The sequence below is a fragment of the Eumetopias jubatus genome, unplaced genomic scaffold (assembly GCF_037043125.1).
Source record: "Eumetopias jubatus isolate StellerSeaLion01/CBP00866 unplaced genomic scaffold, mEumJub1_p1.0 scaffold_1, whole genome shotgun sequence".
In the NCBI taxonomy this organism is placed as follows: Eukaryota; Metazoa; Chordata; class Mammalia; order Carnivora; family Otariidae; genus Eumetopias; species Eumetopias jubatus.
In genome coordinates, this window is record NW_028274807.1 from 211,639,808 (window position 1) to 211,664,338 (window position 24,531).

The window sequence follows — 24,531 nt, forward strand, 5'->3', positions numbered from 1 at the left end:
CCAAAATTTGGTTAATTATGAGCTCTGTGCATTGAGCTTTCAAGCCCACATAACTGTAAATAATTGGCTTTTGCCCGGCAAACTTTCGGTTGGCCAGTCCCAGCACAGTTGGATCTGTATGTGTGTCTTCTCTTCCCAGAGTCACTGTATGCATCAAGGGGTCCATACCGGACTCTGTCTTCCTGCCCATCCTGAGAACAGGGCCTGAACCTTCATCACTCACAGGCATAAGAAGGGTGATGAATCGTCATTTCTTTGTCATGCTCCAGCATAGAGGCTCCACAGTCCAGTGAGTGATATTGGAGATACTGGGTACAGGAACAATCAGGGGAGCGTTGTTTCTTCATCATCAGGATGAGCAGGATAGTTGGAGTAGCCAGGTGGAAGGGCACCAGTATGCAGGTTCAGCTCAGAGGCCTGTGAAGTTTATATTCTTGGTTCTGGTGGGAATCTGAGAATTGTCATTCAGAGTTCAGCTTTCCTCCCACACTGGTTCTAGCTCCTGTAGGAATCTCCCTCACCAAAGCAGGAAATAAATCCCTCTAAACTGTCCCTTAAACATTCCAAAATGACCATGAAAGTGATGATGAAGATGAGCAGGGGAATGATGCCCGATGACCCTATACATGATATCATGAACCTTTATTAAGGATTCCAGTCCTGGGCTCTGAAATAAGTGCTTTATGTAGACTATTTCTTTTTACCTGCCTAGTCACCCCTAAAATACATGTGTACACATTATTGTTCTTTTACAGTTGAGGAGAGGATTATAGCCTTTTAATGTAACTTGTCCCCGGTTATGGGAAAGAATGGGATGAAGCCAGGTTTGAATCAAACAGTCTGACTCCAGACACAGTGCACCTGGCCAGTATTCTCCCTTTGCCAATGCAAACAACCATATCGCTTCTCTGGTAATTCCATCCATGCACTCTCTCTGCTCACTGCGTTCTTCTCTTTGGAGGTTACTGGTAAACCACAGTGGTGAGCTGTTGGTGCACAACTATAGGAATGATGGCTGAAGATCGCTGGCAGGGATCATAGAAAGAGCCAACTCATGACAGTTTAGGGTAGATTTCTCATGCACGCCCCTGCTCCTGGATTTTGCCTCAGCTGTCCACTTCCTCTTCCATTCTAATAAGTTAGTCCTTCTCCATTTCAAAGGGAGACACAACGTCAATGTCTCAGGTTCTACCCACACTCAGGAAACCAGAAACTATTAAAAGATGTACAATAGATGTGCTAGTGGTTAAGACCTATGGATCTCTGCTTTAAAATTTCTGAATTTTAACAGTAAAGAAATTAACCGCATGTGCCTCAGATCCACAATATAATTTTAAGTCCTATCTTCTCTACTTATTATCTAGTGAGCTGGAGCAATTTCTTAGTATCTCTGAGCCTCAAAATTGTCATCTGAATTGATTCTTAGTTGATACCACTCCACTCAGTAAGGACTAAGTAGATATGAATACTACCAACGTGGTTAAATACGTGATGGATGCCTACAGTAAGGGCAAAAAATTTAGAGATTATTATTGATAATATTGATTAATATTGTTAATACCAACTTTTATACCCTTCAACCAAAATATCCTGTGATCTGATTGTTTGGTTTTCTTTCTTTTTTTTTTTAAGATTTTATTTATTTATTTGACAGAGAGAGACACAGTGAGGGAGGGAACACAAGCAGGGGGAGTGGGAGAGGGAGAAGCAGTCTTCCCGCGGAGCAGGGAGCCCAATGCGGGACTCGATCCCAGGACCTGGGATCATGACCTGAGCCGAAGGCAGACGCTTAACGACCGAGCCACTTAGGTGCTCCGATTGTTTGGTTTTCAATGGCTTTCTGACAAAAAATTTAATTTTTATCCCTATACAAGTTACATACTGAGTGCTTGGAAGGAAATGACTGAATCACATTCATTTCTGATTCCCCAGAGCTTATATCATCTTTGGCACAGAGTAGGCAACCACCACAACAAAACCCCCAAATATGTTAAATATTGAATAGACCCTTCTTTGAGTCACAGGAACAAAGCATAGTCAATATGGCTTGTACACATGAATGCTTTCCTGCCTGTGCCTTCATCCATTTTAGGGACAAGAGATCATATAAAATACCACTTGTTTGTATCTATGTCATAAACATTCAATAGGATCTTTTTTTTTTTTTTTTTTTTTTTTAAGTAGGCTCTATGCCCAGCATGTTGCCCAACACGGGGCTTGAACTCATGACCCTGAAATCAAGACCCAAGCCTGGGATCAAGAGTCGAACACTTAAACAAACTGAGCCACCAGGCAGCCCTCTATTATTTTCTATTTAATAGCGTCTACAACATTCAGTTATTCAAAAATCATCAGTGATTTTCGTAAGTATGAAAAAGAAAAGGCAGAATGAGAAGGGGAAGATAAATTTTACTGTGTAGGCTTAGACACCTTTTAGGATTTCCAGTGCCCTGAGACAAGAGAGCCTCTAGATTCTCTGCCATATAACCCAATAAAAGGTTATTAAAACTTTCTTAGGATTGCATTTCATCAGTAAACCCACAAGTACAATAATGATTCAAATTCTGGTTACAGGGGCGTGCGGGTGGCTCCGTCAGTGAAACTTCTGTCTTGGGCTCAGGTCCTGATCCCAGCGTCCTGGGATTGAGCCTCGAGATTCTGATCAGGGCTCCCTGCTCAGCGGGGAATCTGCTTCTCCCAATTCCTCTGCCCCTCCCCCCCTTGTGCGCTCTCTTCCTCAAATAGACAAGTAAAATCTTAAAAAAAAAAAGCAAAAAAACAAATTCTCGTTACAAAACAATGCCCAAATATTTATTAAGTTCCACTTTAAATGGAACTTTAGATGCCATACATCTCTGGAGATGGCTGTTAACCTTTTGATTTCCAGAGAAGTGAGGCCAGCACAGACAGGTTGAGGGATTTACATGTATTCCTGTGAATTAGGGTACTGGACCAGTAATTTTCAGGAGCACTTATGGCAGTAATATGGTGGATCATAGAAATTCCCGTGAATAGTAACGCACTTTACAGCCCAGTCTGAAAATCCGAGATATGGAAATATTATTCCCTATGTAAGATGGGAATTTTTATATGGAGCTATCACAGAATGACTATTACTAGATACTTGAGAAATATTCTGATTCTATACTTTAATAATAGCATGTAGTTGATAGCAACTAATTTTTCTACTGGGAAAACAAATGTAGGCAATAAGTAGTGAAATTGAACTTGCATTGATTTTTATAACACAATGTCCTCCATGCTGATGTCATATGGAAATTCTCACCTGCATGATATGCAGAAAGGCAAAAGGATTTTCATAGGGTTGTTGAAATAAGGAATTGATAAACAAAATGAAGTTAATTCCTCAGTTAATACTATGTATCACTTAAAGTGTTATATCTAGATTTAAACACAATGTTGTAGTAAACAAGAACACTTTATATGCAGTGTGCCTAGTAATATATTATTTAGGTAAATTTTCAAGACAATGCTTTGTAAATACATAAATAATAACATTATGGAAACACCAGGAGAAAATATACTCACCTAATTAATGACAGTGATTGCTTTGGGGGACAGGTGTGCAGGGCAATGGGATGATGTAGGAATTTAAAGAAAGCTAAAACTTTATCAGTAATATTTCAAGTCTCTATAAAATATGAGTTTGGAAGCAAATATTAGTAAATGCTTATATTTTAATATAGCTATTGGGTATTCATTATAGTAATAATAGGTAATATTCATTGAACATATTCGAAGTGCCCAGCAATATTTTAAGGCATTGTTCTTGATCCTAGCTCTACATTAGGACCACCAAGAATCGTGCATGTAGAGATTATTATTTAATTGGCTCTAGGCAGTGCACAGGACATCAGTACATCTTACAACATTAACGGGTAAGTATAATAATCAACTAGGATTGAGAACCATGGGTCTGAGCACTTTAGGTTTTATTTAATTTCTCCAAACACTCCAATAAGATAAGTTCAGTTATCTCCATTTTACCGATGTAGAAACTCCCCACGTGTTTGTTATGTTCATCTTTGTACTTCTCTCTTTTGCATTTTTCTCTAAATTTAATCATAGTGTGACCTGTCAAGAGAAATGAATATCAGAGTTGCCTTCAGGGAATTGATTTAAAAATAATTGTATTTAGGGGCACCTGACCGGGTTAGTTGGTGGAGTGTGCGACTCTTGATCTCGGGGTCATGGGTTTGGTTGGTGTGGAGATTGCTTAAAAATAAAATCTTAAAAAAAAAAATAACTGTATTTAAGGAGAATTGAATTTATTATTTATTTACATATTTATTTATTTATTTTCAACAACATGGATGGACCTAGAGGGTATTATGCTAAGCAAAATAAGTCAGAGAAAGACAAATACCATATGATTTCACTCATATGTGGAATTTAAGAAAAAAAAAGAAATGAACAAACAAAAAAAGACAAACAAACAACCCCCAGACTCTTAGGGGAATTAATTTTCAAAAGAATGAATTAAGGAGAATTCTCCCTGTTTCAGTAAAGATTGAAGTTAAGGAAGCACAAGAAGGCTGGATTTCAGACCTGGTTTGGGGGTCTTGTAAGCTCCTAAATTCCTCTCTATAATTAGAGAGTTGGATTTCATGAGGACGCAGCACTTCCAAATGTTTAGGATTAGAAATACATGTAAGCACCTTTGCCAATACCAAAGCACTACAAAATAGAGACCAAAAACAAAACAAAACAAAACAAAACCCCAAAGAGAGTGTCAAACACCAGTGTCAATTTCCCAGAGATTGTTTAGGGTTGATATTTAATCCTGCATAAACTGAGAGATAGGAAGAAAGTATTTTTTAAAAGTTATTGTTTAATGATCCACAGCTGCATTGTACACGAATGTCATCTACGGGGTCACTGACACTGCATGATTTTGTGCATTTAACCAAAACATACTTATCAAAATTTGAAGTCTATCAGGTCATAGTTAAGAGATATATTTGAAAAGACTTTAAAAAAACAACCCACATATTTGAGTGAGCATGTATTTCCATGGAGGAGAGATGCCGAAAACAGAGTGATGAAAACCCCTGAAGATAATTAACATGTTAAAAAAAACTTTCTGATTATAAACATTTTATTTTATTATTTTATTTTTTTTAAAGATTTTACTTATTTATTTGACAGAGAGAGACACAGTGAGAGAGGGAACACAAGCAGGGGGAGTGGGAGAGGGAGAAGCAGGCTTCCCACCGAGCAGGGAGCCCGATGCAGGGCTCCATCCCAGGACCCTGGGACCATGACCTGAGCCGAAGGCAGATGCTTAATGACTGAACCACCCAGGCGCCCCAAACATTTTATTTTAATTTAGAATGTCAGTAGTGTAGTTCTAGCAATTATACAGTTTATCAATATTCTAAAGGGAATTTCTTGCACTTATTTGAATAAAATAAGGCTGCTTCTAAGCGTCCTTTAATTAGAATGATTTTTTTCCTTAAAGGGAGAAGAATGTTTCTTATTCGGTATGTTTCTTTAAGAGTATTTTGTGATGATCATGGATTTATCATTTATCTCTAAATGTTCTTGCTCCTCTAACATTCTTCAGTTGAGTGTTTTTAAAGTGTGTATAGAGAGGTGTGAATAACACAGAAACCAATGAGGAAACAGTTCTAAGAAAATTGGATTTGAGACACAGAAATATTGCTGAACGCACTGGAGGGTATGGCCCCAAGTGTGAATATTTTACTTGTGAATTGCTTGAATACGCAATAGGGACACAGTGCTGACTGCCCATTTACTTGATTCACTTTTCCAACCCTCTTTTCTTTTTCCGAAGGTGTCCAAGCTACATAGAACCACAAAATCTAACAAGGGTCTCAGAATTCTTCCTCACGGGACTCTCAGATGATCCAGAACTGCAGCCCCTTCTCTTTGGGCTGTTCCTATCCATGTATCTGGTCACCGTGCTGGGGAACCTGCTCATCATCCTGGTTGTCAGCTCGGACTCCCACCTCCACACCCCCATGTACTTCTTCCTTTCCAGCCTGTCCTTGGCTGACATCGGTTTCACTTCTACCACAACGCCCAGGATGATCGTGGACATCCAAGTTCAGAGCAGAGCCATCTCCTATATGGGTTGCCTGACTCAGATGTCCTTTTTGATTCTTTTTGGATGTATGGATGGTATGCTTCTGACTGTGATGGCGTATGACCGGTTTGTGGCCATCTGTCACCCTCTACGCTACTCAGTCATCATGAACCCCCACCTCTGTGGCTTCTTAGTTTTGTTGTCTTTTTTTGTTAGCCTTTTGGACTCCCAGCTGCACAATTTGATTGTGTTACAACTTACCTGCTTCAAGGATATGGAAATTTCTAATTTTTTCTGTGACCCTTCTCAACTCCTGAATCTTGCCTGTCCTGACACTTTCACCAATAACATAGTCATGTATTTTGTTGGTGCCATCTCTGGCTTTCTCCCCATCTCAGGGATCTTTTTCTCTTACTATAAAATTGTTTCCTCCATTCTGAGAGTCCCATCCACAGGTGGGAAGTACAAAGCCTTCTCCACCTGTGGCTCCCACATGTCAGTTGTTTGCTTATTTTATGGAACTGCTATTGGAGTGTACCTTGGATCAGCATTGTGGCCTTCCCCCAGGAAGGATATGGTGGCCTCGGTTGTGTATACCCTAGTCACTCCCATGCTGAACCCCTTCATTTACAGCCTGAGAAACAGGGACATCAAGAGTGCCCTATGGAGGTTCCTCAGAAGAACAGGCTAATCTCAGTATGTGTGCAATCCTTTTTGAAGTGTGGGTTGAAAAAAATTGGCAAAACCAAACATGTAGACCAGACCATACTTCTTTCTTGGTCACATTTTTTTTCAATATCATGGTTTTCATTTCTCTTCATGTTTCATATATGAATATTACTTTTTTTATTTGTTTTTAATTGGATTGGGGGAGTATTCTGGGATGCTTTGTACATCATAATGAATGCATGAGAGGTTCTCCTCAATGACCCTGGTATCCAGGTGAAATGTAGAACACTCTCTCTCTCTTTAAGATTTATTTATTTATTGGAGAGGGGGAGGAGGGGCACAGGGCGAAGGAGAGGGAGAGAATCTCAAGCAGACTCCCCGCTGAATTTGGAGCCTGTCACAGGGCTCGATCCCACAATCCTGAGACCATGACCTGAACAGAAACCAAGAGTTGAATGCTCAACCAACTGAGCCACCTAGGTACTCCTATAACTCTCTTTTCATATATTTAAAATTTATATCCTTTTCCATGATTTCTGTGTATTTTCCATACAAATTTTGCATCTCTTAAAACTGTTTATTCAGGTAATGTCTACAGATGCCATTTACTGGTCCTTAACCATGGATTTTGTTAGAATTTCCTGAGGAGTCTTATAAATAATGATGACTGGGTCTCATCACCAGAGATTTTGATTTAGTTGCACAGGTATGTGTCTAGGTATGAGAATTTTTAAAAAACACCCAAGACAGTTTAGTTGTGAGTTCCTAAAGAGATCAAGCTTGAAAGGGTAGGTTATGAAAAAACTTATTGTAGCTCCAGGCAATGTTTTTTTTTTTTTTTTTAAATGTTTTCTTCAAATACATTGTCCTCCAACACGCTTTTCATCTGTGCTGGTTAAGTCTCTCTGCTCCAAATTCACTCTTCTATACTTACCTTGTAATGCTAGGGTGAGTCTCTTGAAATCACTGCTTTATTTTCCCTCTGGCTTTCTTGTTACATATATATATATTTTTTTCTTTCTTCAAATTTTTACTTAAATTCCAGTTAGTTAACATACAGTATAATATTAATTTCAGGTGTAGAATTTAGTGATTCATCAATGCTCATCACAAGTGCCCTCCTTAATACCCATTTAACCCATCCCCCTGCTCACCTCCCCCCTAGTAACCCTCAGTTTGTTCTCTATAGTTAAGAGTTGTTGAATATTTTTAATAATGGTCAGCAAATATCTTTACACTCTAAAATTAAGTAAAATTCACTACTCCTTCTAAACCTCTAAGCCCTTGGTATTTATTGGCTTCCATCTGTCACCACATTGTTCCATTTTTTGCTTTGTCCTGTGGTAGCTATTTAACCAATTAACTACACTCAATTCTCTTTATTAAAATAATTAGCTTGATTTCTTTTTTTCTATTTATTTATTTATTTAAGAGAGAGAGAACGTGAGTGGGCAGAGGGGCAAAGGGAGAGAATCTTAAGCAGACTCTAAGCTGAGAATGGAGCCCAACTGGGAGCTCGGTCCCATGACCCTGAGATCACGACCTGATCTGAAAACAAGAGTCAGACGTTTAACTGACTGAGCCACCTAGGTGCCCCTGCTACCTTTTATCTTGACCGAACCCTGAATGTTAAATTATAACACGAGGAGAAAGATGTGTTATGAGTTGCGTGCAGTTGGAATACTGCAAAATGAGCTCATAAAATAAAGGTGGTTTTATTTTTTATTTTTTTAAAGATTATTTATTTATGTATTTGAGAGAGAGCATGAGAGAGAGAGAGCACAAGAGGGAGGAGGGTCAGAGGGAGAAGCAGACTCCCCTCTGAGCAGGGAGCCTGGTGCGGGGCTCCATCCTGTGACTCCAGGATCATGACCTGAGCTGAAGGCAGTCGCTTAACCAACTGAGCCACCCAGGTGCCCAAAGGTGGTTTTAAATATACATCTTTGTTAGGAGTGTACAAATGAGATCTAAGTACTGGTATCATATTTCCAGTAGATGGGTGGCTCTAATGGTATCTGAGGATTGCCAAGTCACAAATTTCATCATAAATAAATTGTACTTTGTCTTTATTTTTAAAAAAATCCTCGGCAGCCAAGTTTTATGTTGTCAGCAAAGGTGAGCCCTTTTCGTTCTCTAGTAATGACCTGTTTAGGACTTCATTTTGTTACCATGCTTCCTTGTCTTCTGTCATTGATAAATCAGTCTTTGAGCTCCATTTGGTTCTTCAATACGAGTATCCATCTTTCTTTAGAAATGTCATACATGGTTTTTTGGTAGTAATTTTGGTTCTCTGAAAACTTGTCCAACTAGTTTAATTTACCCTGCCTTTTATCTCTGAGGTAAATCACCTACTAACCACATTGATAAGGAACTTTGATATTGGAGAAAGGCATGAAATTGACAGATGATGAAGCCAAAACAATTGGTGGGAAGTTACCACCCAATAAAAATTACTACATTTCTATATTTGCATATCCATTTATTTAAACCTAAGTGATAGCCAAAGAACCTTGTTAAGTGGGAAAGTAATGTTGCCATTTGATGTCAAATGGTAGACTCTACCCGGAGGTAGTGCTTTGGTTTTTGTTTGTTTATTTTTAGATTTGGATTTGGAAGAGTGCATAGGAAAAGACTGGAAGATTCACACAGCCATCCGAATGTGGTGTGACAATTCTTGACTAGAATAAGAAACAGAGATAGTAGAAAAAAAAGTGGGATAGGAAAATACTCCATTGCCCAAATATAGGCTCAAAAATTTGAAAATTTTAGCAACTCAAAGTTCCTTTCTGAGCCCCAGAATTCTCAGCAGCAAATTAGGAGCAATAAAGCTTATCTTCCAAGGCCATGCAGTAATTATATATAATTGTGCCATGGTTCAGTCAGATGGTAGTTTCCCATCAAATGGTAAATCCTACTATAACATTAAGAAAGTTAATTTAAATAAGCATTCCAGTAATTTTTTTAAAGATTTTATTTATTTATTTATTTATTTATTTGAGAGAGAGAGAGAGAGAGAGAGAAACAGCATGAGAGGGGAGAGGGTCAGAGGGAGAAGCAGGCTCCCAGCTCAGCGGGGAGCCTGATGTGGGACTCAATCCCAGGACTCTGGGATCATGCCCTGAGCCGAAGGCAGTTGCTTAACCAACTGAGCCACCCAGGCGCCCAAGCATTCCAGTAATTTATAAGTAACCTGATGTTATCAACTGTGTGGCTTTGAGTATGATACATATTTCTATTTAAATTTCTCATCTATAAAGTTATGACAACAAGAGCACTTAAATGAAAGGCTGGTTGAGAAGATATCATCGAATGTGCTGAATATAACATGATTTAGTATGTAGCAGGAGATCACAAGGGCAAACTGCCATAACCAATTATTAACAGGCCAGTGTACAGTTTGAACATATGGGCTTTGTAGGCCAAAATTTGATTTGCAACATCAGCTCTTTTTTAAAAAATATTTTTATTTATTTGACAAAGAGAGACACAGCGAGAGAGGGAACACAAGCAGGGGGAGTGGGAGAGGGAGAAGCAGGCTTCCCACAGAGCAGGGAGCCTGATGCAGGGCTCGATCCCAGGACCCTGGGATCATGACCTGAGCTGAAGGCAGATGCTTAACCTACTGAGCCACCCAGGCGCCCCCAACATCAGCTCTTCTAACGCATTAGCTGAGTGCACTGGGATATATTTTTTTATAACTTTTGTGGCCTCTAATCCTTCATTTTAAATGGTATTTAGCTGAAAGCACTCTAGGATTAAAAAGACAATATGCACATGGTAAGAACTAAGTAAATATAGATATCATTATCATCATCATCTACCCAGTGGTTGATATATTTCTTATTTCAACTTTATTGAGATATAATTGATATGCAACCTTGTGTAAGTTTAAGATGTACAATGTGTTGATTTGGTACACTGATATATTGCAAAGTGATTACCACCATAGAGTTAGCTAACACTTCCATTATGTCACATAATTACCTTTTCTTTTTTGTGGTGAGAACATTTAAGATCTACTTTCTTAGCAGCTTTTAAATATATAATACATTATTGTTAACTACAATCATCATGCTGTACATTAGATCCCTAGAACTTATTTATCTTATAACTGGAAGTTTGTACCCTTTAACGAACATACCCCTACTCCCCCCTCCAACCCCTGGTAACCACTTTTTAACTTTTTTTCTGAGTTTGGCTGTTTTAGATTCCACATATAAGAGATGCCATGTTTCCGAGGTACAGATCTGTGATTCAACAGTCTTGCGCAATTGACAGCACTCACCATAGCACACACCCTCCCTCCCCCCAAAAAAGAGCTGTCATGCAGTATTTGTCTCTCTCTGACTTATTTCACTTACCATAATGCCCTCAATGTCCATCTCTGTTGTAAATGGCAGATTTTGCTTCTTTCTTATAGCTGAATAATATTCCATTGTGTGTGTATGTATATATGTCACATCTTCTTTAACCATTCATCCGTTGATGGACACTTGGTGGATTATTTTTATATTTTGGATAATGTGAATAGTGCTGCAATGAACATGGGAGCATTGATAACTCTTTGACATCCTGTTTTCATTTCCTTTGGATATATGTCAAGAAATGAGATCGCTGGATCATATGGTAGTTCTATTTTTAATATTTTGAGATATCTACATGCTGTTTTCCATTATGTTCATACTAAAGTACATTCCCACAACAGGGCACAAGGGTTCCCTTTTCTTCACATCCTTGCCAACATTTGTTATATGTGCCTTTGAAGATAGTCATTTTAACAGGTATGAGTTGATATCTCATTGTGGTTTTGCTTTGCATTTCCCTGATGATGAGTGATGTCAAACACCTTTCATGTACCTGTTGGTCATTTGTTAGTCTACTTTGGAAAATTGCTTACTTAGCTCCTCTGCCCATTTTTACTTTTTTCTTTTTTTGCCATTGAGTCGTGTGTTCTTGATATATTTTGGATATTAACTTCTTATCAGATATATGATTTTCAAATATGTCTTCCCATTCTCCCATTCTGTGGTTGCTTCTTCATTTTGTTGTTTCTTTTGCTTTGCAGAAGCTTTTTAGTTTGATGTAGTCCCACTTCTTTATTTTTGCTTTTGTTGCTTGTACTTTTAGTGTCCTATCCAGGAAATTGCTGCCAGACAATGTGAAAGAGTTTTTCCCCTATGTTTTCTTCTAAGGGTTTTATGTTTTCAGGTCTTATGTTTAAGTCTTTAACCCATTTCAAGTTCATTTTTGTGAGTGGTGTAAGATAAGGGTCTAATTTTATTCTTCTGCATGTGATAATCTAGTTTTCCCAACACTTTTTTTTTTTTTTTGAAAAGAATATCTTTTCCCCATCGAGTGTTTTGACTCCCTTGTCAAATATTAGTTGACTATACATGCAGGGATTTATTTCTGAGCCCTTGACTCTGTACCATTTGTTTCTTTGTCTATTTCTATGTTAGTACCACACCTGCTTGTGGCTAATATTGGTAGTCCTTATACTTCTTCCTTGTTTCTAGCTGTGTCTGTATGTGCAAGATTTACCATTCTCTGGGTGCAGTATAACTGAAGCAAATCCTTTGTACAGTGCACTGAAAGGCTGGGTAAGATGGTCACTCACCCTACTCTCCCTTTCCTATTGAGGGGAACTCTTCTAGCTGGGGAGTTCCCTCTTGGTGCTGAGCACTATAACTGGGGGGATGGAATGATGCAGGCAGAATGAAGCTGTTCTTCCTTCCCTTTCGTGTGGTTATTCTCAGGTATTTTGTTCCACTGTTTGCTGAAGTTTCTTAAGTAGACTTCTGAACTCTTCCAGAGCTGTTTTTTGCAAGGATAGCTAATTATTGATCTCTGCAGCGGGGACAGAGGCCCGGGTTGCCTTCTTCACTATCTTGGTTTAATTGATCTTTCTTTGCATCACATAATGACAGATCAATCTCTAAATTACTCATCAAGAGTCCTCTGAGCCAGGAGAACCACATGGGTAGGATGTGGCAGGTTGCAAGGGACTGTCATTTACATACAATTTATTTTGGCAACCAGAAAAAACCCCACAGGCCAAAATCACATTTATTTAAACATTAGGATTTGTGAACACAAAGTAATCTAAAGAAAATACATTCTGGCGGCAAATGAACTCTTCTCGGTGTACAGAAATCAGAAACCACTGGGGACATTTGTTGAATTTCAGAATAGAATGGCTACAGCTTGGTGAGTTATCAATGGAAGGACCCCGGTGAAAGAAGAGAAACTGCATCAGCTTCTCCTGACTACATGTCCTAAAGCAACATGGTGGGATCTGCAGAAATACCAAATCATAGGAAATTTCTGCCCACATGTCAGATCTTCTGCAGGGGAATTTTGTTGAGAGCCTTTTAGTGTGATGGGCTGTGGACTGTGTTGGGAAACAAAGAGACATCTCTAGAGTCTTGTGGTATTTAGAGACCAATTTCCTGGTAAAGGGCGAGGCCTGCATGTGGGAAGATTCTAATGCTCCCACTGACCTCCACCTCCTATATTTATGCCATTGTGGAGACTTATCCCCTTAAGTGTATCCTGGGTTGGTGACTTGTTTCCAACCAACACAACATGGTAAAACTGATGAGATGTCACTTCTGAGATTAGGGTGCAGAAAGACGCTGGCTTTTATCTTTCTGTCTGTTGGTTCTCTGTCACCTGTCTGCTTATTCTGATGGAAGTCAACTGCCATGTGTGAGCTTCCCCATGAAAGACCCATGTGGCTGAGAACTAAAGAATACCTCTGGCCAACCGCCCACCAGGGACTCCATCCTTCCACCAGCTATGTGTGTGGGCTTGGAAACAGGTCTTCTCCCAGTCAGACTCTGAGAGGACCATAGCTCTGGCTGACACATCGACTGCAATCTTATTAGATACTCTTGTTTATTTACAAGAAGTAGCAAGTTATAAATAAGCACGTAAAAATTAATATTATTCTAAATACATACATACATCAATGAAAGAAAAGCTAGGACTTGGGCTGTCATTTAAATAAGGGAAAAAAACTTAAAAAAGGAAATAGGAAGTTCCTCTTAGAGACATAAATCTTAACTCAGAAGATAGAAAAAGTTACTGATTCTTGTTATAGAAGACTGAATTCTCCCTAATTTACATGATTACCATAAAGGATTTGCAGATGTTAAAGTCAAAAAGTCATAAATTAAACTGGAAAAAAAAAAAAAGGACTCGGTACTTTGTGTTAAGATCCTCGAAATTGGAAATCAGAAGCAAAATGTACAGATGAGCTTTCTCCTGAGAAGAGAAAGGGCCCAGACCCTTCTAAACACATTCACTTTTCTTTTCTTCCTCTGTTATTAGGAAGTCCTTGGAGGGGCGCCTGGGTGGCTCAGTTGGTTAGGCGACTGCCTTCAGCTCAGGTCATGATCCTGGAGTCCCGGGATAGAGTCCCACATTGGGCTCCCTGCTCGGCAGGGAATCTGCTTCTCCCTCTGACCCTCTCATGCTCTCTCTATCTCATTCTCTCTCTCAAATAAATAAATAAAAATCTTAAAAAAAAAGGAAGTCCTCGGAGATTGGGATAACATGGACCAATTTTGCTAATTATGAGCTCTGTGCTTTGAGCTCTCAAGGACACACAGGAATAAATAATTAGCCAGTGCCTCCAGCCTTCCTGGCTACCAGGACCATTAGGCTGCATACTATCTTCTCCTCGCGGACTTATCATCTGCGTAACAGGATTTATGCCTGAGTCTGTCTTCCTGCCAATCCTGAAGACAAAGCCTCATCCATCATCATTCACCAGGCAGGAAAGGGGGGTGGATCCGAACTCCTAGTCATGACCCAGCAGAGGTAGAGCACAGACAAGTGAGTGCCCAGGGAGATGGTGAATGGAAGAGGGATTGCCGGGAACTGCTTCCTCATCAGCTAAAGCTGGGGCCCGCCAGATGGGAGGGCAGCAATACGCAAAGTTTCAGCTCAGAGACCCATGAAGTTTATGTTTTTTCCTGTTGGGGATTTCAGAACTCTCATTCAGAATTCTGCCCTCCTCCAACACCATTTCTAGCTTCCATGTTCATCACTCACATGAGAGCAGGAGATGGATCTCTTCAAAATGTTCCCTAAATGTTCCAAAATGATCATGAATATGATGATGGTGATCATGATGGTGATGAGGAGAGTAAACCATAATATAAGACTTTATTGAGGGTTTCCTTATGCCAGGCTCTGAGCTTTGTGCTATGTAGCTTTTTAATTTTCATTTGCATAATCACCCCCAAGATAGAGGTGCACAGTTGAGGAAAAGAGCACAGCATTCTTATTTAATTTTTACCAAGTCCTGGGGTAAAAAGGGATGAAGTCAGGTTTGGATTTGAGTAGCAAGACCCTTTTCACAAGGCATAGCATGTGGGCAATAGCTTTCCATACAATTTATTTTCATGGGGCTAATGGGCCTTTGAAATGTGGGAGGTCCAAATTGAGATGTTCTGTCAGTATAAAATACCAGATATTTTGAAGTTGTACGGAAAAGAATATAAAATATCTCAATTTTGTGTATTAGTGAATTATAATATTTTGGGGGTAGTGTAGTAAAATTTGGTATAGTAAAATTTTTTATTTTATTTTTTTTAAAGATTTTTATTTATTTGTGAGATAGACTGAGTGAGAGAGAGAGAGAGAGAGAGAATGAATCGGGTGGGGAGAGGGAGAAGCAGACTCCCCACAAGCAGGAAGCCCCTGGGATCATGACCTGAGCTGAAGGCAGATGCTTAACTGATTGAGCCACCCAGGCACGCCTAAAATTTTTTATTTTAAATAAAAAACATTTTATTTATTTAAATAAAATATTAAAACAAACCCCCCCCCAAAAGCAACCAATGACGCAACCTACCTTCCCTTTCTCTTTCTAGGTCACTTTAGGCAGAATACCAGCAGGGAAACAACTGAGCCTCATTCATTTCCTTTTTTTTTTTTTAAAGACTTTATTTATTTGAGAGAGAAAGAATGAGACAGAGAAAGAGCATTAGAGGGGGAGGGTCAGAGGGAGAAGCAGACTCCCTGCTGAGCAGGGAGCCCAATGTGGGACTCGATCCCGGGACTCCAGGATCATGACCTGAGCCGAAGGCAGTCGCTTAACCAACTGAGCCACCCAGGCGCCCGAGCCTCATTCATTTCTGATTCCTCAGTACCTACACTGTAGTTGGCACAGTGTAAGCAGCTAATATACATCTGTTTATATATATTAATTATATATTATATATTATATATTCTGAGCTGAAACTTTGCATATATATATATATATGCATATCTATATCTATATATATAACACATTGATTACCCTTTGTTAGTTCACAGGAACCCAATATAGTCAATATGACTTCCATACACTGGGGGCTTTCTTGCCTGAGCTTTCATTTCTTCCAGGAATGTCTTGTATGACTGATGAATGAGATTCAGTGGTTTCCCTCCAAGCACTCTTCCAGGGTGACAAATCAAATTCATCAAACCCTGAAGAAGGGGCCATGGGAACCCTCAGTTTTGTAGCCAAATTGCATAGATGTTGGCTAGAAAATGAGGAACCTACTACTTGCGATTGGCATCTGAAGTGGGGTGGGAGCAGTCTTGTGAGCTATCCTGTGGGATTTGATGCTCCAGGCAGATAGTGTCAGAATTGAGTTAAACTGTAGGACGCTCAGCTGTTGTAGACAATTGCTTAGTGTGGTGGGGAGGGGAACCCCACACATTTGCTGAGCAGAAGTTTTAGAAGTGAAGTATTCTGTGTAAAAGTAAAGGAGAAATTCAGGAGGTGAAAAACTGGGTGGGTTTTTCCTATACAGTGCCAAAGACAATTCAATTTTAATTTATTACTCATTAGGTCGGCATGTCCATGCCCACTGTGGGATCTTTGAGGGCAAGGTAATAGTTTCAGTGGTGAAGGTAAGAACATGTTTGTTCTCTGTTCTTCTGTTCAAGAACCTCCCTAAGATTCTAGAGGGCACCTTGTTTAAATTTAGTGGGATCCCCAGCTATTACTGTAATTCGAGCCCCAGTAGTGATTGAGAACATGGAGGTTTGCCAATTGGTGCATTTCAGCAGATATTAAAGTTAATTCAGAACCGATGTTGAAGAGATGTAAAAGCACCTTTCTATTTCTTGTTCCGTAAATTCTTCTAATATATTTCAGACTTCCAATTGGGTCAAATTGTATACCTCTATTTCAATTTTTTGTTTCTTAACCCCATATGCAAGTGTCTTTCTTTCTCTTAATTTCTTTTTCCCTTTTTTTATTTCTTTGTTTTTTATCACTGGATATATTTCAAGGGAGGTCCTCTCTATCCTGCTCATATTTGTAAATTTCTTACTCCAGAGAGCCTCAAGCCAGATCTTCAGGCTGAGGGACCGCCTCCACAATGATGAGTGTTTCATAGGGTTTATATACCCTGTGCTTAAATCAGGTTTGAATTAACCCCTTTACTGTAATACAGGGGTGCTGTGGATGTTTCTCCCTATAACCTTGAGGATCTGGATCTTTGTTGCAACAAAGGTGGGGGCAGTAGGAGCAGCAGAGGTATTGAAAGGTCCCAGCCTGTTTTTAGGAGTGCAGACCTGAGCATGACACACAACGACTGCTTTTCTTTTCCTTCCCTTCCTCTCCTTCTTACTCCCCTTCTCCCTCTCTCTCCCCTCCAATGACATTCTTTCATGAGCAACCACCCAATGGACCTAGATCTTGCACAGGGTATACTCTTTCCCCTGAACACCCTTAAAGGACAATGCCTGGTTGAAACACACAACCAATCAGGGTAAGAGCCTTTCCCCGGCCCTAGTGTCAGTCACAGCTTCATTCGAAGACATATGGATAGGTCTGGGCCAAGACACAAGACCCAGGGCCACATTAAGAAAAGACCTAATCCCATTGTCCTGTCTCTAACAGCCAAGTAATTATTGAAACTTCCAAATTAGGTTATTTAGATCTATAAGAAAGGATTAGAAGGGCTTAAGAAATGCATCACAGTGCAATCCAGTCCAGAGTGCATGCTTCATGCTTGCCATAAGGCAGCAGAGCCAGTGAGGAAGCCAAAGCAAGAGAAGAAAGACCTTATATGGTGGTGGTCATTGTCTCATGCCCCACTCACTCAGATAGGACACTCTGCAGAAATAGGATGGACTCCTATTCAAAATTTGGCTTGGGTTTCGAGGCTGATAATGCCACACATACAAGAGGGTATAAAAAGTTTTATTCCTAATATGAAGACCTCCCTGTCTAGAGAGAGCATTGCAGGCCTTCTACACTGGTCTGAAATGCTTGTGAGGTTTGAATGTCTCACTGTCACCAAAGGAGGAAGAACCCAGGCTTGTTTACTTGCTTTCTTTTTTTTTAATTGAGATATAATTGACATATAATTATATTAATTTCAGGTGTGCAATATAATGACTCAAAATTTATATATTGCAAAATGATCACCACAAATCTAGTTAACATCCACCACCATACATAGTTCCAAGATTTTTTTTCTTGTCACGAGAACTTTTAAGATCTACTCTTAGCAGCTTTCAAATATGAAACACAGTATTATTAACTATAGTTACCATGCTGTATATCACATCCCCAGAACATACTTGTTTTATAACTGGAGGACTCAGGCTTTCTTATCACCTAGCCCAGGTGTTGGGCAGATGGGGTCAAGAGCAATATGCCTTAAACTCTGTTAGCAATCAAATATCACACACAAAAAAATGGGTCAGACACTTTATTACATACATCTTTTTTTTTAAAGATTATTTATTTATTTATTTATTTATTTATTTATTTATTAGAGAGACAGGAGAGAGGGAACAGAAGCAGGGGGAGTGGGAGAGGAAGAAGCAGGCTTCCCGCTGAACAGAGAGCCCAATGTGGGGCTCGATCCCAGGACCCCGGGATCGTGACCCGAGCTGAAGGCAGACGATTAATGACTGAGCCACCCAGACGCTCCAGGAAAAGGAATTTTTGATAACATGCAACAACCTACTTTTGACTACTTAATAGTGTCCTTTAATTAGAACAATTTTTTTAAGGGAGAAATATATTTCCTATTCCTTTTGTTTCCTTTAAAGGAGGGGACTGATATGTTAGTGTGTTTATGGATTTTTAAATCTCTAAGTATCCTTGCCCTTTTAATTTCTTTAGCCTAGTCTTTCCAAAGTGGATGCACATAGAAACCAGGCTGTTAGAGACAGGATGCACAAAGAAAGTGAATGGAGCAAAAGAAAATGAGAAAAGAGTTCTAGGAAGAATGTGTTGCCACAACTGAGAAATTTTGCTAGATTTTCCTCAAGTGTGAACACTTTATGAATTGCTTGAATCCAAAATACAGACACACTGATGGATACCTATATACTGTTTCCTTTATTTAAACTCTCATTTTGGGTGCCTGCATGGCTTAGTTGGTTACGCGACCGCCTTCAGCTCAGGTCATGATCCTGGAGTTCCGGGGATCGAGTCCTGCCTTGGGCTCCCTTCTCAGCGGGAAGTCTGCTTCTCCTTCTGACCCTTTCCCCTCTCGTGCTTTCTTTCTGTCTCTCTTGAATAAATAAATAAATAATTTATTTTTTTAAATAAATTCTCATTTATTTTGCCAAAGCTGTCTCTGCTATGTGGAACCCCAAAATCTAACAGGTGTCTTGGAATTCCTCCTCCTGGGGTTCTCAGATGATCCAGAACTGCAGCCTGTAATCTTCAGCCTGTTCCTGTCCATGTATCTAGTCACCATGCTGGGGATCTACTGATCATCCTGGCTGCCAGCTCTGACTCCCGCCTTCACACCCCCATGTACTTGTTCCTTTCCATCCTGTCCCTGGCTGACATCGGTTTCACTTCTACCACGGTCCCAAAGGTGATTTTGGACGTTAAAACTCATAACAGAGTCATCTCCCATGCGGGCTGCCTGACTCAGTTGTCTTTTTTTAATCTTTTTGGCTGTTTGGATGGTGTACTCTTAACCGTGATGGCCTATGATCAGTTGTAGCTATTTGTTATCCTCTGCACTACCCAGTCATCATGAACCCCCCCGCCTCTGTAGCCTGCTCATTCTGGTGTCTTTTTTGATCAGCCTTCTGGACTCTCAGCAGCACTGCCTCATGATGTCACAACTTACCTTTTACGTGGAAATTCCTCATTTCTTCTGTGACCCTCCTCAGCTGCTCAAACTTTCCTGTAATGACACTTCCACCAATAAAATATTCATGTATTTTCTTGGCACCATCTTTGGTGGTATTCCAGTCTCAGGGAATCCTTTTCTCTTATACACGAATTGTTTCCTCCATTTTGAGAGTCCCATCCACAGGTGGGAAGTACAAAGCCTTCTCCACCTGTGGCTCCCACCTGTCAGTTGTTTGTTTATTTTATGGAACAGGTCTTGGGGTGTACCTCAGTTCCGCTGTCTCACGTTCTCCCAGGAAGGGTGCAGTGGACTCAGTGATGTACGCTGTGGTTGTTCCCATGGTGAATCCCTTCATCTACAGCCTGAGGAACAGGGACATCAAGAGGGCTTTGCAGGGGCTCCTCAACAGAAGAGCCTAGTCTTGGATTTTTTTTTTTTTTTTTTTTTGTCTTTTGATTAGAAATGATTACAAAACCAAACTATATGGTATTAGCAAGCATGTCCCTCTGGTCATATAATTTTTGTAGCTCATGGTTTCCATTCCTCTTGATTTGAAATATCTAAATATTGTTTATCTTGGCACATCTTTGATGGAATTAAGGGAGTTTTCTGGGGCCCCATGTATGTCAAAATCACTGCACAATTGAATCTTATTGCACCTATGGAATCTTCTGTATTTGTCACCTATGACCCAGGCATCCTGTAGGAATTCAAACTCTCTTTTAAATTATATTCTCTGGAATACTACTCAGTCATCAAAAAAAAAAAAATGAAATCTTGCCATTTGCAACAATGTGGGTGGAACTAGAGGGTATGCCCTAGAGGGTATTATGCTAAGTGAAATAAGTCAATCAGAGAAAGACAATTACCATATGATCTCACTGATATGAGGAATTTAAGAAACAAAACAGAGGATCATAGGAGAAGATAAAACAAGATGAAACCAGAGAGGGAGACAAACCATAAGAGACTTAATCATAGGAAACAGACTGAGGGTTGCTGGAGGTGAGGGGTTAGGAGGATGGAGTAACTGGGTGATGGACATTAAGGAGGGCATGTGATGTAATGAGCACTGGGTATTATACAAGAATGATGACTCACTGACCTCTATCTCTGAAACCAATAATACATTATATATTAATTAATTGAATTTAAATAAAAAATAAAATATATTCTCACCCATTTTCACTGTCACATCTATTTCCCATAATACTTTGGCTTTGATCAAATCTATTGATGCAGATTGTTTAAAATAATGTATGTCACTGGTCCTCAATCTTGGCTTCATGTTTGAAGCATCTGATATGCTTTAAAAATCCTCATGCCTGAGTCCCACCACCACCGATTAAGATTCAGTTGGACTGGAGAATAAAAAGAACATGAACAGTTTTTTAACAGCACCCCAGATCGGTCTAATGTTCAGCTAAGGTGGAGGACTATTGAATTTTGTCAGACCTTTCATTCAAAGATAACTTTCATGTATGGGTCCTTTATTGTTCACGGTCAAACCCTGAACATCTCAAAGTGATCAGAGATCAGAAAGGAGGAGATTGGGCGCCTGGGTGGCTCAGTCATTAAGCGTCTGCCTTCGGCTCAGGTCATGATCCCAGGGTCCTGGGATCGAGTCCCACATCAGGCTCCCTGCTCAGCAGGAGACCTGCTTCTCCCTCTCCCACTCCCCCTGCTTGTGTTCCTGCTCTCGCTGTGTCTCTCTCTGTCAAATAAATAAATAAAATCTTAAAAAAAAAAAAGAAAGGAGGAGATATGAAAGAGTTTTCCATAGCAATGGCCAATGTGATTTTTTCCCCTCATATTCTTGGTAATATTTTTTACATATCTTCTCCTGCCACACTCTACAGCTGGTTCACTGTGCTGGATATTAAGCTATTGTTTTCTGCTCTAAACTTACCCTTCTATACTTTAAATTGTGATGCTGTGGTAGGGGCTGGGAATCTTTAAATCACTGCTCTGATTTTCCTTCTGGCTTCTCTTTAAGTTCTTCTAATAATGGTAATAAAGATCACATGCACTAATGCCCAATCTTTTCCCCATACCTCTTAGCGCATGGTGTTGTCACTATATTCTACAGCTATGGCTCTGTTACCATATTTTTCCTTTTGTGCCTTTCATAAAAGTATTTAATCATACCTATACTAAAATTACCTTCATTAAAATAACTAGTGTGGTTTCTCTTTATTGATTGAACTCTGACTGATCAATCATAATATAGGGATTAAAGCTACATTGTGAGATGCAATGGGGAGATTGCAAAGTGAGCTCAGGATAAAAAGGTGATTGTAATGAAAAATCTTGTTCAAGGGTGTACAGTTGAGGTTTCAAGTAGTGGTGATATTTCCAGTGGCTGTGTGGTTCTAATTGTCCCAATAGCTTATTAAGTCACCTGAGTCATTATGGATAAATTTAACTCTATCTTCATTTTCATTACTCAAGGATAGCAAAGGACAATGTCCTCAGCAATGGGGAGATCTTTCCTTTCACTAGTAACCACCTCATTAGTAACCCACTTTGTCAGCATGCTTCCTTCTCTTCTATCATGATCAGTTTGGGTCCTGTCTTCTGCTACACACCCAGGATCCCATGTACATATCATTCTTTCCTTTACAGATGCTACACATAGTTTCTGAGGTAGCAATCCGGGCTTTTTGAAAAGCTGTCGAGGGGTGCCTGAGTGGCTCGGTCGGTTAAGCGTCTGCCTTTGGCTCAGGTCATATCTCAGGATGCTGGGATCAAGCCCTGCACTGGGCTCCCTGCTCCTCAGGGAGCCTGCTTCTCCCTCTGCTTGCTGCTCACACCCCCTGCTTGTGCTCTCTGTCAAATAAATAAATAAAATCTTTAAAAAGAAAAGAAAAGCTGTCTAATAACTGGTTTGATTTGCTCTGCCTTTACACTAAGCCAAATGGCCTGCCAACTTCACTGACAATGAACCTAGTATTGGATTGGCTCTTCCTACTGCAAAGTGACTTCAGTTTAATACTAGATTTTCTTCCTATTTAAGCATTCTAAAACATATCAACACTCACAACTCCTTCTCCAGTCCTTCACTATACTCCTGTCATTTGGTCATTTGGGCTCTCTAAAGTTTCCCTCTGCCATTTATGCAAACACACAAAATCAGCACAATTTCTTACATACCCAATTTAATTGGGTAAATATGATGTTTTCTTCATATCAGTTAATGAGAAATCAAGCTCTGAGTTTGTCTTCCAGTCAGGCCTTGAGATTAGACTACATCCCTCGCCCACATTTTGAATGTAGAGATCTCAGAAGTATTTTTTTAAAGATTTTATTTATTTATTTGACACACAGAGAGAGACAACTAGAGAGGGAACACAAGCAGGGGGAGTGGGAGATGGAGAAGCAGGCTTCCTGTGGAGCCGGGAGCCCGACTCGGGGCTCGATCCCAGGACCCCGGGATCATGACCTGAGCCAGAGTCATTTGCTTAATGACTGAGCCACCCAGGCGCCCCACCTCTGAAGTATTTAAGCAAACGATCAAGTCACCAGATAAATATGTAAAAATAAACAGTTGTCTAAGATAGTAACATACATCACTGGACAGAAAAATTAAAACCTGGGCTGTTTTTCAAAACAGCAAAAAACATACATCTCCAATGTATTAAATTCCAAACCCCAAACCAACACTATAGAAAGAAAAAATAGAAAGTTCCCCTTAGAGACATAAACTTTAACTGAGAAAATAGAAATTCTATAAGATTCTTGGTATAGAAGACCTAATTCTCCCTAAATTACATGATTAAGTCAATGGCTCTACAGATGTAAAAGTCATACGTTGTTTTCTGTAGTTGAAAAGAAATATGTCTGAATTTTACGATGAGATAAATAACTTGGAAGTCAGAAATGAGGAGTATAAGTTGGCTTCTTCTTGAGAAGAAGAGGGGTCTAGATACCACCCCCCACCCAGTACACTCACTTTTCTCCTTTTCTTCTTCAACTAATAATAGCAAGTCCTTAGAGATTGGGAGAGCATGGACCAATTTGGCTAATTATGTACCATGCGCTTTGAGCCCTCAAGGTCAAACAACTGAAAACAATTAGCCTGTGCTTCCCAGCCTTTTAGTTGCCAGTCCCAGTTCAATGGGCTCCATACCTGTGTCTCCTCCTCCCAGAGTTGTCTGCTCCGGGACACCCATACCTGCATGCCTTCTTGCCAGTCCTGGAAACAAAGCCTCTATCCTCATCCAGCTCCAGGTAGGGGAGAGGCAGCCAGATCTGCATTCCTCAGTCCTGCTCCGGCAGTGAGTAGCAAGTACAGTGGGAGGGATTGAATGCAGGAGGGACTGGGAGTGCATTGTTTCCTCCTCCTCAAGACCACTGGGAAAGTTGGGATAGCCAGACAGGAGGGAACCAAAATGCAAAGATTCAACTCAAAGCCCTATAAAGACCTAGTGGTGTTGGCTCTGGTGGGGATCCTAGAACTCTTATTTAGATTTCTATTTTTGTCTCATGCTATTTCTATCTCCCTTGGGCATCTTCCCCATCAGAGCAGGAAATAGGTCCTTCTTAACTGCCCCCTAAGTCTTCCAAATGATCATGTAGGTGATGGTGATGGTGATGACGGAAAGATATCAGTAACCACAATGTTACAAACTTTTACCTTGGGACTCCAAGTGCGAGACACTGAGATGAATTTTCTAC

At 40.0% G+C, this 24,531-nt stretch overlaps 1 protein-coding gene and 1 pseudogene across 1 annotated transcript; both read left to right on the forward strand.

Annotated features, from left to right (window-relative positions):
• Positions 1-242: 242 nt before the first annotated feature.
• LOC114197755 (olfactory receptor 7E178-like) lies at positions 243-6,761 on the forward strand. Its single transcript, XM_028088903.2, has 2 exons — positions 243-289; positions 5,819-6,761. The coding sequence occupies exons 1-2, from the start codon at positions 261-263 to the stop codon at positions 6,759-6,761; spliced, it is 972 nt and encodes a 323-aa protein (XP_027944704.2). The 5' UTR covers positions 243-260.
• Positions 6,762-16,592: 9,831 nt separating this feature from the next.
• On the forward strand, positions 16,593-20,273 carry LOC114197670 (olfactory receptor 7E178-like; annotated as a pseudogene).
• Positions 20,274-24,531: the final 4,258 nt, after the last annotated feature.

Excerpts from the sequence above, each read along its gene's own strand:
- LOC114197755 (XM_028088903.2), top strand. The coding sequence starts at position 261 with ATGCTCCAGCATAGAGGCTCCACAGTCCA. Across the intron at positions 290-5,818 it reads CATAGAGGCTCCACAGTCCA|GTGTCCAAGCTACATAGAAC; the intron begins GTGAGTGATATT and ends CTTTTTCCGAAG.